Below are 19,669 nucleotides of genomic sequence, written 5' to 3' on the forward strand. Positions count from 1 at the left end.
TAATGGTTCCTCACTATATAAATTCCAAACTCCTTACAACAACTTACTTTAAAGGCCATTCATGGTATGACCTTGCTTAACTCCTCTAGATTCATCTACCATTCCATTCTTGAACACTATGCTCCAGCCTGAATGGACTACTGTCAGTTCCCTGAACTTGCCCTACTCTCTCTCTCGTGGCTTTTTTATATACATATTCTTCCTTGCTTAGAATATTCATCCCTGTCCCTTTTTTCATCTAGATTATTCCTACCAAGATAACTTCACCTGGGAAACTCTGCTAGATGTACCTCAGTCACAGTTAGATGCCTTCATAGTACCAGGCACCTTCTATTTTTCTGCCAACTACATGGCCTGACTACCAATGGCTTGCTTTGTATTTCTACCTAGGCTAAGTATTGCGAGAGCAGAGACCATGTTTGCCCTAAACATTATTTTATTTTCAGTGTCACCTTATAATGTGAGCTCCATAAAGGCTAGCATCTTTGCCTGTTTTGTTTGCTGATATTACCCCAGAATATGTAACAGTGCTTGGCACATGGCAGACAGTCAATAAATATTTGATGAATGAATGACTGAGCTATGTGTTTTACATACTATCATTTTGCTTTTAAAGTATATTATCATACTCAAAATAATCACATCGGTAGATATGAGGTCTTACGAAATATTCTAAAACTTTTCTTTTTTTCAATATAGTAAACAAATGAGTAATGAGTAAGTATAAATTAGTTTATCTTTAAGGGTAACTGTCAATTGAATTATATCTTCCTCAACCAATAGCAAAAAGTATTAGTAGCAGGAAAAAAGTGAACTTTGAAACACTTTTAACCTTACAGCACTGAAAAGGTATTCACTTTTTTTTTCTCATCCCTGTTAACATGCCTCTGTGCCAGAAGAGCTCAAAATATTCTGTTACCTCAGAAATCTGATAATGACTTTCCTAAAAAAAAAAAGAAACTATTTCTAAGAAAGCTAGTAAGAGCTTTTAATTCCTCTAATCTTCGTCCCTACTATTAGTTCATATGCAAAAATTTGAATTTCTCCTCTTTACATGTGAAAAGTAAATTATCACCTTCCCAGTTGTTTCTGGAGGTCTAACATATACTGGTAACACTGTGCGTAGTAAGTCATCTGGGCTTCTACAAAGTCATTCAGACAGCGAAGGTGATGGGCCTGTGAAGGAAAATTATAGTCAGTTCTTATCTCTATAGTCAACTTAAATGGCAAATGCAAGGGGGAGACAGACCACAATATTGTACTGAGGTAGACTCACCAGTATCTAACGTTTTACTACAAGGCTTATTAAGATTGGCCTTGGTGAACAGTACACTAGCAAACTCTGCTTAGCCAATAAACACCAACTGTATATTTAATGAGGGTGGGAGAACTAGGTGATAAGATGTAAACAAAAATTTTAAATATTTCTTCGGATATATTGGAAAGTAACAATTTAAATTTCCTTGATGAATGACTGAGAAGTTCAGTTTTTCCTCCCAAAATTGCCTTAGGACTACCAAAGTCTTGTTCCAGATGAATTTTCAATGAATGAATACTCACATGTGTACTGCTGATTCCCTCTAGCAGAAGTCTGGTAATCTCTGCTTGACGATCAAATTCACTTTGAGTTATTCTTAATTCCTGTTCAGACTTAAATAAGAATATAGTTTTAGAATCTCTTCAGAAGACTCAGTCCATCTTATACACATTTATTTTAGACAGTTAAAAAAAAAAATGCCCCAAACAAACCTCAAGTTATAATCTGGCAATTCCCCAATTCTGCTTTGTATCTAAAATGGTTCCCTGGTTTCTAGACCTTAGCTTTTCTGTATTACTCCACCTGGACAACTGATTCCAGTACTTGACTCAAAAGAATCTGTTACACTAAAGCTTAATAATATACTCTTAAGAGCCTAGAAAAACTACTAAGAGAAAGTCAAGACATTTTCATAAATTTTCTAGTATCAACTTTGCTAAATTTTAATATTTTACAAAATTTTAAGATGACCACTTTTACAAGTATAAAATAATATTGCTGCAAAAAATTCTCAATTATTACTATAGTTTTTACTTTGAAGTTAAAGAGTCTTCAGTCTCAAATGCAAAAGACTTTAGAGTGACGCCATAGGATTTTCACCTTGCGTTTAGTTGCCAAACACTTGTTGCTAGCACCACAGTTTTTAGGTTCATTCAAAGGATTTTTTGTCCTACATTTTAAATGTCTTACTTTTACATTTTCTTTTCAAACTATGCATAAAAAATGCCTTAAGCAGAATACTATCTATTAAGATACACTAGGGTTTTAAAAAGCTTTTTAAGTTATGATTGAACTTCAATCAGTGGTATGCTGTTAAATTCTTCTCCAAGAAATAAAAAAAAAGCTCTCATATCCAGATTTTCATGACATAAATACTACCACCACAGCTGATTTCCAGCTACTAAGGTGAAGTCACATACTGTGGAGCTGGGAAGAGATGTAAATAATAGTATGCCACTATTGGTTTCAACCATCTGATAAAAGAGGCTTACTGCTGTGACAAAACAGTTCACTGAAAAATCAACAAGATCTAAAAATAGCAAATAGTGGCAAAAAACATTTTCTCAAATCTTTAGTCAGAGTTGGTTGTTAATAAGTGGGAAAGAGAAATAAAACCTCACAGCTTACTCAGAATAGTTAGCTTATTTCCCACTGGGCATTATCATTGGTAACATCATCATTATAATGATATGTTTGACTACCTCTCCAGCACAAATAGCATTTTCCACCTATGCAAATGCTTTATGACATTTCCAAGACGTAATAAAAAGTAAAAAAAAAAACAACAACAAGGTATGAACTTTTTTCTTTCAGGCCTCATCTCCCTCTCCTCACCCTTTGTTAGCAATAGTTAACCTAGTAAGCCAGTCTACAAGGAAGAAGCAGCAAAGTAGATAATCAGTTGCTGTAACAGCCCACTGGCAACAACCCCAGCAGGGGGGACTAAGAATTGACCTCTAGCTTGGACTTATGGCAATAAGCTTGAATTAGTAAGTCAAAAGTCGAAATTGAATTTACTTGACTAAAACCAGAACCCATGGTTTTTTGATAGCAGGGACAAAGTAAGCTTCATTTGGAAGCTAGTATGAAGTAGAAAAAAGTCCCAGAAGAAAAAAAGAAGCAATGTTCTTCCTAAGGAGAGCATTAAGGAAAACCAATCACATCAATGTTACACATGCACTATTTACTGTTCTGCTTGAATACAAAAAGGCTTTGAGTGACAGAAGTAAATACAGCAAATCAAAAATAAATGCACTTCATAAGTAAACTAGGCTAGTCCCATATAGGTCTTTGATTGTGAAAGTATGGTTTGATTTAATGGTCTTTAGTAGAAATGGCAGAAAAATCCTACTAGTTGACATTATTTCTAGGTAAGGTGTAAGCAAAAAAACTAGGTAGCAGATTAAGGTGACCAGGAAGACTGAGACTAAAGTGGAAATAATATTTTAATGCTAAGTACACTGAATAAAAAATATCAAATGATCTCATTAAGGATGAGGGATCAGCTTTCTAGGTTTGAGTAAAATTTAATCATGAAGAAAGGCACCATGTTACAAAGCTTAGGAGGTCCTTCTGTACAATCTAGACTTTATTTAGAGAGGGTAGATGATAGGGAAAAATGCATCTCATTTCTGGAATAAGTTTTAGTGCATGTTTGGTGGCTTCAAATAGTCAAATGTCCCAAATCATCTATACTTCTGGCATATATAACTGTTCATAATTGATCTGAGAAGCTAAAAAAATTTAAATTAGGTTTAGCATAATCAATTTACTTTGGAAGAAAATTATCCACATTAGAAAGATAGATAAGAAAGGGCTGATATTCTGTCGTCTAAAAAATCTCAAGGGAAGAGACTTTCTACTGCTAAAAATAACTGCTACTAGACTACATGATAGCATAACATGGGTTAGGTAAGCTAGAAGAGTTTTTTTTAAACGTAACTGGAAGATGGGCAAGAATCTGTTGGCCCATGATATCATGATTGGGTTTTCTGTAAGCCATAAATTTTGGTAATGCTTCTGAGGCATTTGCTGTGACTATCTTGATCAGTGTTGTCTACTATTCATATGGCTTAAAATCTTAAAATACTCCAGGAATATAAAGTTTTAACATTTATACATTTTCATTTATTTATTTATTTTTTTGAGACAGAGTTTTGCTCTTGTTGCCTAGGCTGGAGTGCAATGGCCGATCTCGGCTCACTGCAAACTCCACCTCCCAAGTTCAAGGGATTCTCCTGCCTCAGCCTTCCAAGTAGCTGGGACACCACGCCTGGCTAATTTTCTATTTTTAGTAGAGGTGGGGTTTCACCTTGCCGGTCAGGCTGGTCTTGAACTCCTGACCTCAGGTGATCTGCCCCCCTCGGCCTTCCAAAGTGCTGGGATTACAGGTATGAGCCGCTGCACCCGGTCATTTATACATTTTAATTATAAAAATGTCAGAAGTGACATGTGTAGAAGAAAAAAATCCCTCGAATCCATTTTGATAGGTTTCTTTAGATTTTATATATACGTATATAATATGTTTCATGAGTTTCTTCCCATGTATTGTATCAATTTATTTCCTAAACTTGCTGAGACTGCAAAATCAAGCCAGAAATTTTCTGGCATATCTTTACGCCAAAGAGGAAGACATTCTAGGTTTTTTGTTCAACCTATATTCTCTTCTGTGTTGCTCTGCCCCTTTTCATGCTAGAAGTTCAGGAAGAAATCAGAATCCAGTGTGGAACCATAACTAAATTGATGAACAGACTTCACAAAGGGGGATAAGAGCTTAAGGTAAGAATTTCATACTGGAGATCCAAGTCATAGAATCAATAGCTCTACAACCTATGCATAAAACAGACTGTATAATCAATCCTACAAAGCCAGAAAAGAAAAGTTAAAGTTTATAAAGCTATTACTTGTCAGGGGCCACAATCATCACCTGTCCTCAGCCCCCAGTGTTATCCTCATGTAGATGTCAGAGTTTGGTAGGCCCTAACATAAGAAGGAAATGAAAAATGCTTCTGAAGACTTCAAAAAGCATTTGAAACAAGTCTGCATGTACTACAGTTTCTAATTTTATCCCTTAAATTGTTGTTGAATTACTTGCTTTCCCAGCCCACAGACGATTAGAAATGGTAACACAGACAGAAGAACTGCTAGCAGCAGTCACAGACAACTTCTACAAGAAACAAGTCTGATACTGAGGGAAGAGACAACATAGTTGAAAAACAACAAATTCAATTGTTAACAGTATAATAAATGTTAATAATGACCTTAACTATAGTAAAATCAAATACTTGCTATCCTATATTTAATGCAGCAGTAAAATACATTTTTACAGATTTTTCAACTAATGTGACTGAGAAAAATTAGCTTTGGTGCTGGAGAGAACAAGCTTCAGTTACCTAAAAAATTCACTTGTGGCTGGGTGAGGTGGCTCATGCCTGTAATCCCAGCACTTTGGGAGGCCAGGGTGGGTGGATCACTTGAATTCAGGAGTTCGAGACCAGCCTGGCCAAAATGGTGAAAAAAACTGTCGCTACTAAAAATACAAAAAATTAGCCAGGCGTGGTGGCAGGCACCTGTAATCCCAGCTACTTGGGAGGCTGAGACAGGAGCATTGGTTGAACCCAGGAGGCAGAGGTTGCAGTGAGCTGTGATTGTGCCATTGCACTCCAGACTGGGCGACAAGAGCAAAACTCCATCTCAAAAAAAAAAAAAAAAAAAAAAAAAAAATTCATTTGTGCGAAATATGATACATCCCATTCTCTGAAGATACAGGACATGGTGTTAACTATATTTTACATTTTAAAAATTGTCATAAAAAAAAATTAACAAGCATTTCACCTGCCTTCTGTAGTAAGGAACTGTAAGATTACCACTTAGTACAGGTATCTAAGATTTATCAGTGTGTGTGCAAACCACATCTCTGCAGCATTGTTCAACTGCTTGGTGGAGCTTCTATTAGTTAAAGAGATCTGAACATACCCATCATTTTCAGATTTTATAAGGTATAGTAACATAGACTGTGACTGGACCCATGGTGGTTGCCCAATAAATATTTACTGAATCAATGTCAACTAAATTCTTGTTTCATAGTTCTGTAGTTTAATAATTTACTTACTTTTGTCACCTCCTCTGCCCAAATCTAGCCAGCATTAAAAATTAGAGAAAAATATAGAGCATGAAAGTTGGAATTTATTTTCTACAACTTAGTATAGATAAATATAAATACTTGTTTAAATGGCATACTCTTTTTCAGAATAATATTAATAGATTAAACACAGTAGTAACTAAATCAGTACAGCTTAACATACTGTGTAAGTATGACTTTTATATGTATCATTACTATCAATTCTAAAATCTTACGCTAAATCTATAAATTAACAGTTTTCCCAAATTGAGAACACCTAATCTTTCTTAGCTCCAGTATTCTCATCTGGAAAATTAGAGATTTGGACTAAATGATTTCGAATTTCTCATTTAAGTATAAATTATAAAATTTTAGGAAATGAAGCAAAGCAAGGATTAATGGCTGCTGATATAGCCTTTTTGGAGAGAAACAATAAGCTGGAGATATAATAAATATAAAATTACCAGCTGTAAATATATTTTACTATAAGTAGGTTACATTAATAGTAAAAACAAATGATTAATGAAACAAAGTCCTGTTAATTGTTTTTAATTATGTTTTTACCTGAGACAAAAAGAAAAGCTATGCTTTATATGTTAAATTAGCAATGACTGAAATATTCTCACCCTTTTCATTTACCTATAGATAAGACAATGGAAACACATTAATGCATTCTCTTGCTATCTAAGGTAAGCCCTAATTCAGCCAGGGCTTCAGTAATTACAGTTTTTAAAAAAACAAAAACAAAAATGCATTTTATATATTCTGTACAATAATCTTTCCTATTACTTTCCTGCTTTTAGTTTAATGCTAGTGAATGAAAGCAGCCAATTAATTGCCAATTTATTAGCTGTACTGCAGATCCGTTGATACTTCTAATGAAGTAATATATCTAGAAATAAAACACACTATATCTATACATTTTTATTGGCTAATGTGCACAACTGTTGGCTATGTTCAGATTTTACAACTTTCTATTTTACTAAAATAAAAAACTTCTAATAGTTCAAACATTTTCTCAAACTAAGCTCAACATATACATTGGATACCATAAAACAATCTGCATTCTCTATTCTTTCCCAAGGCTATCACCATTCCACCAAAACTTTTGTAAGTGAGTTAGCACTGGATGGAGAACAAGCCTGGCCGTTACAGGAGTACCTAATCTAATGGGGTCTGTCTTGGCCTGAAATGGCAGAAGAAATTAATTCTATGTTGAGTTTGGGTGAAAATAAGGTAAATCTTGAAGCTACTGAGCAGCAAAGTCAAAGTGTTTACCTTACACCTTTCTTTAAGTATATTTTGTTAATTTTCTTTGCCAAAAGTGAAAATATAAATGCCAGCTTAAATTAGCATCTTTTACTCAGTGCAAAAAGGCACTATATAAAGTTCCAGTATCACTTCAGCTAGTATTTTTTCCTCATATTTTTGTTGTTAAAGATAATGAATACATGGTTTCAATTATTTCAAAATTTTACATGCAGCTAATAGCAAGAGAAGGCACTTTATTCAAGATGTAGAAAACACAGTAGGCCAACAAACCTTCAGCCATTTTACATGCAGGAAGTTGAGCATGTAAGAGAAATTTACCATAATGTTATCTCCTTCAAGGCGAGCTGAGTTTAGTTGCTTAAGTTCATAGTAAGAGACAAAGAACACATTATACCAATGAACACAGTGAAACAAATTACTTCTGCACAATAAATAACACATTAAACAAGTAAAAGAGCCAATCAAATATTTTTTCTACTTAAAAAAACCCCACTACATTTATTGTTCTATGAAACTGCATATAGTGGTGCCTATTCATTTTTTTCCCCAATATTCAAATTTTCAAAACAAAAAAATATGTTGATGCTTGACTTTAAATGAGAATCATTTAGGGAAAATGTATCATTTTTAAAACTGTCAGTTACCTACAATTTTTATTAAATTTTCACTAAGAAAGTCCTTCTGCCTACCCCAAATTTTCCTATTCAAAGATCATTTCTATTTTATGAATTTATGATGCCTTCAACCACATTCTCTTTCAATCAGCCTCAGCCAGGTCTTGGCATACTCTGAAGTCTTAAAGGCATGTCAATCCTTGTATTTCTAATAAACCTTAAATTCAAACATGTGTTCTTAAAGGCTATATGATGGTGCTCTAAATTTATTGAGTTTACAGATTAAAGATTTACACTGCTGTGGAAATGCTTAAGTTTGCTGTATGATGTTAAAGAAATATTTTCCATCAAATTTGGATGTCCCAAAATAACAGAGGCCTAAACCACTAAACACCGAAGAGCTTTGAAACCGGCTGATTTTTATCTTTAACATTACAACAACTGTAAAATAATTTTTAAGTTTAGATTAGACTAAAATTGGATTAGTAAATGTAGGTGCCTTATAATTGAAATGCATTACAGTTTTGTACCCCTTAGGTGAAATGCCTGGGACCAGAAGTGTTTCAAATTTCTGGTTTTGGATTTGCATTATACTTACTGGCTGAGCAACCCTAATGTGAAAAGCTCCAATAAGCATTTCTCTTGAGCATCATAAAGGCACTCAAAGAATTTCATATTTTAGAGCATTTCAGATTTCAGGTTTTTGGATTAGGGATACTCAACCTGTAATTATTTTTGTTCTTGCTTCTCTGGTATGTTTTATCATATAAACAATCTATTTTTCAAAACTGTGTTTTTGTTCATTGTGAAACATTAAAGTTGGCTTTCTGCTTAATTGGTATATTTCTGAGAAATGCCTTTGATGTTGCTTTACCATTCTTCAATATGCTAACTGATAAAACAGCAATATTAGATCCAAGCAGAAATTCTTTACTGATAGGGCTAAATCATCAAAAAGTTTGATCTGTTATACCATATAGTGAACTGAGAGCAGCAGATATTTTACATCATTTATCTATGAACTCCTCAGTAGAGTACCCTGTACAAAATTAGCATCTAGTAAACATAGAACTCAAAAAAAGTCACAAACTAGTAAGTAAATTATTTAAAAAGTGCCAATATGGAGAGATCCCAAACCTTACTGACAGAGTAACTAGTTACAAAATAATTAATCCATGGAAATTTATAAAGATGTGAAATCAAAGTAAGTCTAAGGTTAGATTAACCACTTCAGTTGCCAACTAGGAACCAGGAAATGTATCAAAGAAGGAAAAAAAAGCAAACCCAAACTCCTAGTGCTTCTTCAAGTAAATGGAAGAGAAATACAAGGGGGAAAAAAAGGATCACCAAATACAGGCATACCTCCAGGCTTTATGTAATAATAAACTAAGAGAACTTTTTCTTCCCAAAGTATTTCAGACTTACTGCTATAAAGTTTGAAGAAAAACGAGTTGGTTATCTAGAGGAAAAATACAATTAAAATCAGGAAATTGAACTTTGTCTAGACTAAAAAAACAGTATTTGGCTAGAGTTAAATTTTGCTTTATGTAATACATAAGTTCTAGAAGAGCTGTGTATAAATAAAATTGTTGAACTGAATAAAATCATTTGTATCATCTTTTACTTTAAACATAAATTCCCATAGGAAAAAAACCTTTATCCTCAAAAATACACAGCAGAGAAAAATTGCCAAGATCTTTTCCAGATATCTCAAAAGGGAAACATCTCTCAAAATTGGTCACTATTATATTTAGGTCCTATATATTTTAATAGTGGTAAAATAATTTAGAAATATTAAAGGACTTTGTACACTGTTAAATCTATATGTGCTTTCCGGAACTTTTCCAGGTAGAAAAACAGACTGTCATTCCTATAATAGTGCTTATTAAACAAAGTTTTGTACTGAAACTTGGTAACAGTATTTTTATTCCACAATTATCACTGGGCACATGTAGGCATCTTGAATAAAGACATTCTGTCCCAGTTAAAATATTTATTTCCAAACGATCCTTAAGTTTGTTCCTGATTATGAAATTATTATCTTTAAAAACGAGTTTATAATTTACTTTTCAAATTCATTATTAGCAACTAGAAACTAATAAAAGAATTCAGTGTCTCCTGCTATCTATAGTGTTCATTTTCAAAGTTCTGATGCTGCAGATAGTCTGTTTAGGGAAGTTTTGCTGTTTGTGGTGATGATGTAATGATAAACCGTGAAGTGAAAATGCCAGTAAATTTGGAATTAATGTCTTATCAAAGATAGCTCTTCTCTAGCAGTAACTAATACAGTGTCTCCAAAAAAGAAAAAAAAACATAGAAAAAAATAACTTATTCTGCTCATACAAGGTATTGGGGTAGTCTCATAAGACATTACTATCCAATACCAAGTTAATCAGTTTTAAATTTCACTCGAAACCAATTTTCAACGTTTTTATCCCCCAAACAAGAGAACTATAAGACAGTACCAGCACTGTGGTAGTATGCTCATGAAGGCAGTGATTCTTGATGTTGGCAGTGGTAGTGACTTCAAAACAGAAGGCGGGGTAATATACCATAGCTCAAATTAAGTATTAATTTATTAGCTTCTTCTAAAAAATTCATACGTGGCTTATTTTGTACTATTTTAAAGTTATTACAATTCAAATCTGATGTTTTCAAATTCTGGAATGACAATATAGACAGTATAACTTGGATTAACTAAAAAGCTTATAAATAAATCTTTAAAGAAAAATTTAATTATTATATTTAATGTATACCTACTCAATATTCTGAGATTTTCTGGAATATATACTACAATTTATTTATCCAAATGAGTTTCCTCTCACTCAACATCGTTGCCTGAAAGTCCATACTACCACTGTTCGTTTGAATGGTTTTGGAACTATTCTTGGTAAACATTCTTTTAGTTAGTTTGAGCAGTGTGTGGAAAGGGAAGTGAACTAATGTTTAAGTCAAATACAAGTATTCTCAAACTTGAGTCGCATCTTAATTACTATCTTTTTTGCTATTTCCAATTATAATAAATCTATCTCCAAAAATACTTGTCACCACTGAGGATATTTAAAAAAATATGACACAACATTAAGAGCTACCATAATTTTTGTTTTTTAGCAGCAGCTGTACAGCTAAATATCACGTGTGTGTGTATATATATACATATACATACATATATACACATATACATATACATATATACACACACACACACACATATATACATATACATATATATATATATATTTTTTTTTTTATTTTAAAGACAGGGTCTGGCTCTGTTGCCCAGGCTGGAGTGCAGTGGTGCAAACTTGGCTCACTGCAACCTCCACCTCCCATGCTCAAGAGATTCTCTCATCTCAGCCTCCTGAGTAGCTGGGACTACAGGTGGGTGCCACTATGTCCGTTCATTTTTGTACTTTCTGTAGAGAGACGGGGCTGTGTCATGTTGCCCAGGCTGGTCTCAAACTCCTGGGCTCAAGCCATCGGCCTGCCTCAGCCTCCCAAAATGCTGGGATAACAGGCATGAGCCACTGTGCCTGGCCATGAATATCACCTTTTCGATACAACTACTTTGCACTGATTTGGATGTATTAAGTTCTGATAAATTTGTTTAGAGAGCACAAAAACAAGACCCTAAAGTTAATAGTCTGTATCTTTCATGGTATATTAGCAAAATATTTTACAAATCTTAAAGTTATTAATCAAAAATATTTTTCTATTTACTTACTGAATTTCTAGTTTCTGCAGCTTTTGCCTTTTTTAGTCTCGTTTTTGCAGCATCCAAATCCAGTCTCTTATTTTGCAATAGTTTCCTTTCTTTCTATAAATATAGAAAAGAAAAAATAAAGGCTAAAGATGCTAAAATTTTGTAAGAGCATACACATTTAAAGTATTATTCCCTAGTAAACGTATGTATCATTTGATAAAGATCTATGATTACAAACTTGGCTATAAAGTTACCATTCAGGTATCTGGCCTCCCTTCCATCCCCTTGTTACTGTTTTAAATTTTAAAATAATTGAAACATTATAAATGTCTGGGAAAGATGGCAGGCAATGATGGAAACAAAGGAATATCAGTTTTAATATTTTGTGATCCTATTCCGCCTCGGGAACATTTGGCAATACCTTTTTGGTTGTCAAAACTGGTGGAGGGATGTTACTGGCTTCTGCTAGCCAGAAGCCAGAAATGTTGCCAAACATTCCACAAGTCTATCTCTACAAGGAATCCTGAAGCCCAAAATGTCATTAGTGGCCAGATTGAAAAACTGTTTCAAATTGTTACAGATTATCCAGAAGGTGCCTAGAAAGAAGGAAGCATAGGCCTGGGGCGAGGTTCCTTGATGCCTGGTGTCCTACACCTCAAGGATTGGGCAGGCTGCACTTAATGTGTCATAGCACCAAATGCAACCCAACCACTCCAAAATGGAATTTCAAATTTACAGAATAATGAATAAACAGTATAGTTCTTAGAATTATTCAGGAATTTCTAGCTTCTGTATAATATGTAAGTTTATTATAATTCAGTTTGCTTTAATCTTAAGATTCCATACGTCAAATTTCATTGCACTAAGCTAACTTTTATTTTATTTTATTTTATTTTTTATTTTACGTTTTTTGAGATGGAGTCTTAGTCTGTCCCCCAGGGTGGAGTGCAGAGGCGCGATCTTGGCTCACTGCAACCTCTGCCTCCAGGGTTCAAGCGATTCTCCTGCCTCAGCCTCTTGAGTAGCTGGAATTACAGGCACCTGCCACCACGTCTGGCTAATTTTTTCGTATTTTTAGTAGAGATGGGGTTTCACCATGTTGGCCAGGCTGGTTTTGAACTCCTGACCTCAAGTGATCCACCCACCTAGGCCTCCCAAAGTACTAGGATTACAAGCGTGAGCCATCGCACCCGGCTGCCAATATCTTTTAAATCATACTTTAACTTCGTAGTTCTTCTGTCTCAGGCCAAATACTTATTTATACAGAAACAAATCCATTGTGAACATATAGAAAGTTTCTATAATATTCAATAATATATTGTAATAAGAAATTTGTAAATTAAAGTTTGAAGTATTTATAATAGCAGCTTTGTAAAAATCTTAGAAAATTTTCATTCTCTATCTCTAAGAAAATAAGTTAAAATCCTAAAAAATGAAGAGCTACATGGTATACTATGGTGATATTTTAGACCGTATTTTCATAATCATTCCAGGAACCTCTCTGTAGATTTTAGTGTTGGTAATGAATGAAAAGGGATAAAGGCATCTCAGTAACATTGTAGGACACACAAATGGAGTAAATGTATCAGTAGTCCTTTATTTTGGTTTAATTTTGTGTTCTGGTGAACATGTACCGACCTGGATTATTTAATTTTGTAATCCACTACATCTACACAGTCATGAAGAGGCCAAATTATTCATTAAAAAGTATAAATATACATCTAAATGCTTTTACTAAATAAAGCGGACACTTTTCAACTCACAGCAATTGTTTTGTAATCTCCTTCTATAAAGTTTCTTAAAGGAGTAAGAAAATTTAAGGCTGACGTTTGAATCAGTTCTCTGTCTGCTGTTCCAATTCTTTTTTGGGTTTCTCCACATTTAATAAGGGCATTACCTGCAAAGGAAAAACATTTTTAAAAAATCGCTGTGTGGTAATATCAGAAAATAAAATCATGTAAGATAAATCAGCAATTTGGTTTGTTTAAAAGTTAGCTGTCACTTGTAAGTAAAATCAAATAGAATTAACTGTAATTAGGTAGTTTTATTTCAAAAGTAAATTTAAGAGTATAAGTGTCTAAATGAAGGAGACAAAGATAAACTTCCTATTGTAGTATAGGTAATTGTACCAATTCTACCAATGGGACTAAAGAAGGCAGATATACCCCAAAATATTTACGGTCACAGCTCAAATAGTGTAGTCGGCCCTCTATATCTATGGGTTCTGCATCCATGGGTTCAACCCACCACAGATCAAAAATATTCAGGGGAAAAAAAAAAAAAAAAGGATGGCTGAGGAGCCAGGCACAGTGGTGGCATGTGCTTGTAGTCCCAGCTACTTCGAAGCTGAGGTAGGAGGATCGTTTGAGCCCAGGAGTTTAAGGCCAGCCTGGCCAACACAGCGGGGCCTGTCACTATTTAAAAATAAATATATAAAAAATAAAAAAAAGATAGTTGCCTCTGTACTGAACATGTACAGACTTTTCTCCCTTGTCATTATTCCCTAAAAAAATACAGCATAACAACTATTTATACAGCATTTACATTTAGATGATTTAAAGTACAAGGGAGGATGTGCATAGGTTATATGCAAACACTATGCCATTTTATATAAGACACCGGAGTATCCATGGATTTTGGTATCCTCAGGGTGGGGGGCCTGGATCCAATCCCCCATGGATACCGAGGGGTGACTATGGTTATACTTATAAAAGAATAATGCTTCCAATAGATCAAGTCACAATTTGTCCTCTGTTTCTACATCCTTGTAGTTATCATCTCAAGTGTCTATAAATAATAGTGCATACTGGTATCTTAAGTTAAAAAAAAATCCATGCTTTTGCAATACATATACTCTGATACTTAAATAGGGTAAGTACAGTAGAAAAGTAGAGGTAGAAAGTAGAGTAGAAAGAAAGGAGACCCCAAGATCAGAGTTCCATTCTTAGTTCTACTTTGAATAAGCTTTAGCTCCGAGGTTCTTAATCCCTTCATTTTAGAATAAGCTTGGATCTGACTGATAAGGAAGGTAATACGGATAGTAGTTAAGAGCTCCCTCACTGGATACAAATAGATCTTCACTTGAATTACTATACTAGCTGTGACTGTGGATTAATTATTAACTTCTCCAAACCTGTTTCCTTGTCTTTAAAATGAAAGTAATCTATCTTAAAAGCAGGATATAAATGAAAATTTACTTAATATGTAAATATATATACTATATAATGCTTAGCCCATGCCTGCGATACTCAATTTTTAGTTATTAATTACTAATAAGGTAATAGGTTCACAAAGTCCAATTCTGATAACCAGAGTACCTTCACTAGAATTACTAGAGGTGCAAACAGATTAAGCAGATTTAAAAGGGAAGAAAATCTAGAAGCCTTTACTAATGTTCATGCTCTGTTAAAACCTTCTTCAGTCTGGTGAAGGAAGGGGCTGCTGGGTCTCTTTCATATAACTTTACGATCCCAGCATCTAACTGAGCCTGGCACAAGCAGGCAATAAAACATCTGTTTAATGTGTAACGTATTTCTAAAAATTAACAGTTAAAATTCAGAAATAATTTTATTTTGAAGTTCTAAGCATTTTCAGACTTAAAAATTAGATTTTGAAGAACACAATGTAGAAGTTTCAAAGTTGTGTATCTAAAAAAGCCTGTCAATGGATTAGTGGCATTCAACAATATTTAGGTTACTTCTTTCTGATATAAAGATAACTACTAAAGTTTAAAATTCATTTAATCTTAGAATGTATAAACTATTCTGTAAATCAGAACTATGTGTAGAAATTAATTTAATCTACCTACCATTTCATACCCAAAGACCATTATCTTGCAGATGTATAAAGAGAATTATTATTAGACATAAACAACAGGAAAAGAAGCTACCAAAAATCTCATGTTACGAGAAAATCAGATCAGAGTGACAATAAAGATGTGTAACTTTGAGCTTCAGGGCTATACATTTAAAGTCTGTACAGCAACTAATAGAGCTAGTGTAACTAAACCATGGCTATAGAAAAGTTGAAATACATAAGAGAAAAATAGAAATGAAATGTAATCCAAACATCCAGAGATAACAATAGTTAGTATTTTTTGGTTACTGACATTATTGCAAAATTATAGCAAAAGCACTGATTAATTCAAGCATTATGTGCCAAGTACCTTTAACATAAAATAAGCCCTAAGAAAGTTTTTTCAAAAAATGAAGAGACATATGCAAACAATAAGTGCAATATCATAAGTATTACAACATAGGTATTGTAAGATCACTGGGAGAATAAGTGAAGAATTCATTTAACTTTTTAGAACTAAAAAAGATGTGAATTCTCTGAATAACTAAATATATGCTTAAATATATTAAATAATAAATTTAACTGTATACATTTGCCTATATTTCTCACTTCATCGAAAATTTTTAACATAAATTTGAAGTTAAAACCAGTTCTACTGCTTTTTTTTTGAGACGGAGTCTCTCTGTGTCGCCCAGGCTGGAGTGCAGAGGCTCCATCTCGGCTCACTGCAAGCTCCGCCTCCCAGGTTCACGCCATTTTCCTGCCTCAGCCTCCTAAGTAGCTGGGTCTACAGGCGTCTGCCACCACGCCCGGCTAATTTTTTGTTATTTTTAGTAGAGACAGGGTTTCACTGTGTTAGCCAGGATGGTCTCGATCTCCAGACCTCGTGATCTGCCTGCCTTGGCAACCCAAAGTGCTGGGATTACAGGCGTGAGCCACGCACCCGGCCTACTAATATGTTAATGACATCTCTATCTAAACATAAAGATATCCTTTAACAGAACTTTTTGCTTTTTACTTACCATAAGCTGTTCCTGGGCCAAACTCAGTCCCTGCATCAATCATATATTGTCCCAGAAGTTCTGGGTTGTTAATACGACTTGGAGCTTTTCTATCCAGTTTCTCATAAACAAATTCTTCTATCCTGGCATCTAGGAGAAAGGTTAAAATTACCAACAATTTCTAAAAGCAAAACTAATTAGAAGATTGTTTTTTTCTCCTATCAGCAGCCATTTATCATCTCCTAAATATAAAGTTAGCATTCATTCCAGCACATATCTTAATAAATATGTATTTTAAATTTTATGTTAGACTATTATATAACTAATAAATTATATTTTAGAAATTTGATAAAATATCTTGGCACAAAAGCATTTTAAAATAAAATAAAATAATTATTTGAGTATTCTACAAGATTTTAAGTTCCAGAAAAGGACTGATTCATTCACTTAATATTTATTGAAGGTGTCTTTGCCCTGTTTGTAGCATTTTAACTCTAATTTTTACTCTGAATGTATGTTCATAATTTCAAAATCAGGATTTCTGGCTAGGAAAATACAGATATAAAGTACCTGGAAGAACCAAAGACTTACATCTGACAGTTTTAGCATGAGCATTTGCTCTCTCTTTTTCTTGCCTAGAGTCTAAATATAGACACAGGTGCTTAAGGAATAGAACAATCCAGGCGTGGAATAGTCTACAGACAGATCAGCAATATGATGCCTTGGCTTTAGTTTATGTTTAAAGTACACAAGTGTATAGATATTATCTCTGAGCATGCATTCACTCAAAATATTTCACCATTAAAAATAAGTTTAAAATACAAAAGGTTAAATGCAATAACAGAACATTAGAACACATGGAAAGGGGGAAAAAATAAAAGCTGAATAAACACTTGGTTAGCAAAATGCTTAAGACCAAAGACATTAACATGTACAATGCTGTCCAACCTAGAGGTATTTCAGGAACAAATGAGAAAATGGCTTAAGTTTCCAGAAACTGATTAAGTATAAATCGAAGCTAAGTCAAATAGGTTCCTTCTAAGTACCTCACATAGATTCCTACGCATGTGGAAGTTTCACACAGTGCACTGAAAATTTCAAAAATGAGCTGAACCAGTAACAGAACACTTCAGGAGTTGGTAAAAGGCTTAGTTATAATACCTAAAATAGAGTATGGCAATAATTCTTGCTTTTGTGGTAGCTTCTAGTACAAAATCAGAAGTTTTAAAACACAAATATCTCTAAATAGTTAAAACCAAAAAGAGCTTTTTAAAACATAACCATTTAGAAGATACTAGTTAAATTTCAGAACTTCATTTTGGCCCGGTGTGGTGGTTCACACCTGTAATTCTAGCACTTTGGGAGGCTGAGGCAGATGGATTGCCTGAGGCCAGGAGTTTGGGACCAGCCTGGCTGACATGGTGAAACGCTGTCTCTACTAAAAAAAAAAAAAAAAATAGCCAGGCATGGTAGCGCATGCCTGTAATCCCGGCTACTCAGGAAGCTGAGGCAGGACAATCACTTGAACCTAGGAGACGCATCTTGCAGTGAGCAGAGACTGTGCCACTGCACTCCAGCCTGGGTGAGTGAGACTCTGTCTCAAAAAAAAAAAAAAAAAAAAAAAAAAAAGTTTTGTGTTTTGACTCTGATTCTTAATTTTGACTGCTTTTCCACCTATCTGGTCAAAAGTTTAAAACGGAATCTTATGTTGACTTCGTTCAGTTAATAAAATATTTGGTATATTAATAAATATTTAATTTCAATAGGTTACAATAAAATCTTAAAACATGCAGGCAATTGTGCTACAATGTAATATATATTTCTGCATAACATATTTTTGAAAAACCCATTTCCAGATCATCATACATTGAAAACAACACAGGAATTACAAGAAAAGGAGTGTTGGGTTTGGCCACTCAAAACCTGTGTAACTTAATAACCAGAGCATTGGCTGGGCATGGTGGCTCACACCTGTAATCCCAGGCTTTGGGAGGCTGAGGTGGGCAGATCACCTGAGGTTGGAAGTTCGAGACCAGCCTGGCCAACATGGAGAAACCTTGTCTCTACTAAAAATACAAAAATTAGCTGGGTATGGTGGTGGACACCTGTAATCCCAGCGACCCTCAGGAGGCAGAGGCAGGAGAATTGTTTGAACCCAGGAGGCAGAGGTTGCAGTGAGCCAAGATCGCACCACTGCGCTCCAGCCTGGGTGACAAAGCAAGACTCTGTTTCAAACAAAACAAAACAAAACAAAAAACCTAGAGCACAAACAAAAAACAAAAACAATTCTTACTACTACTTCCTGGCACAAAACAGGGGCGGGAGGGAATTGTATTTTATTTCCCTGTTTACCAATTGCGAATGAGCTTATTTGCCAATCAGAAAAATATGTTTAGAACAAGAGGAAAAATGTCCATTACTTTTGATAAAAGTGCCAGAGTGTAGAATTTAAATGGTCTTAAATGAATAAAAAATATTACATGGTGTCCAAGGACATTAGGACTCACTCAAAGTGCAAAAAGCTTATTTTGTTTGTTTATTTCCAACTTTTATTTTAGATTCAAGGGGTACACATGCAGGTTTGTTACCTGGGTATATTGAATGATGCGGAAGTTTGGGGTACACATGAACCTGTTACCCAGGTACTGAGCACAGAACTTAACAGTTAAGTTTTTCAACCAAAAGGCATATTTAAAAAGTCACTACCACTTAACTAAAATGATAGAGGACTGCTAGTATTTGTATAGTGCTTGGAGTTTAAGTTAGTATCTAAAAGCAAGCATATGTCATATCACAACATGATCCCAAATATTGGGGAAAAAAAGAAGGAAAGCATACATTGTACCTTTGTTCTTCAGTTTTGATATGCAAAGCTCACAGTGAAAAGACTGGATGTTGATAGGTTCTAGTCCAATTTCCACTTCTAATTAGCTATGCTGCCTTGGACAAGATACTAACTCATGAGTTTCATTCACTAAACAATTATTGTGCACCTTAACTGCAATGTTATTGAGTTGACTAATCTGAAAATGTAGTAGTTGTTTGAATCAAACGAAGTAATTTACGTGAAAATGTAAAACTTAAACATAGGCTGGGCACAGGGGCTTACGCCTGTCATCCCAGCAC

General features: G+C 34.3%; 1 protein-coding gene across 2 annotated transcripts in view; it reads right to left on the reverse strand.

Moving 5' to 3' along the window:
* The window catches only part of SH3GLB1 (SH3 domain containing GRB2 like, endophilin B1), a 44,180-nt gene that overhangs the window by 12,500 nt on the left and 12,011 nt on the right, over positions 1-19,669 (reverse strand). Inside the window, exons 3-9 of one of the 2 annotated variants that reach the window (XM_015143832.3) lie at positions 16,565-16,693; positions 13,511-13,644; positions 11,769-11,861; positions 7,701-7,787; positions 6,150-6,173; positions 1,561-1,650; positions 1,076-1,176 (exon numbers count right to left, since the gene is read on the reverse strand). In XM_015143832.3, the coding sequence (XP_014999318.1) occupies positions 1,076-1,176; positions 1,561-1,650; positions 6,150-6,173; positions 7,701-7,787; positions 11,769-11,861; positions 13,511-13,644; positions 16,565-16,693 (658 nt within the window). 2 annotated transcript variants of the gene reach the window in all.

The sequence above is a fragment of the Macaca mulatta genome, chromosome 1, assembly GCF_049350105.2.
Source record: "Macaca mulatta isolate MMU2019108-1 chromosome 1, T2T-MMU8v2.0, whole genome shotgun sequence".
NCBI lineage: Eukaryota > Metazoa > Chordata > Mammalia > Primates > Cercopithecidae > Macaca > Macaca mulatta.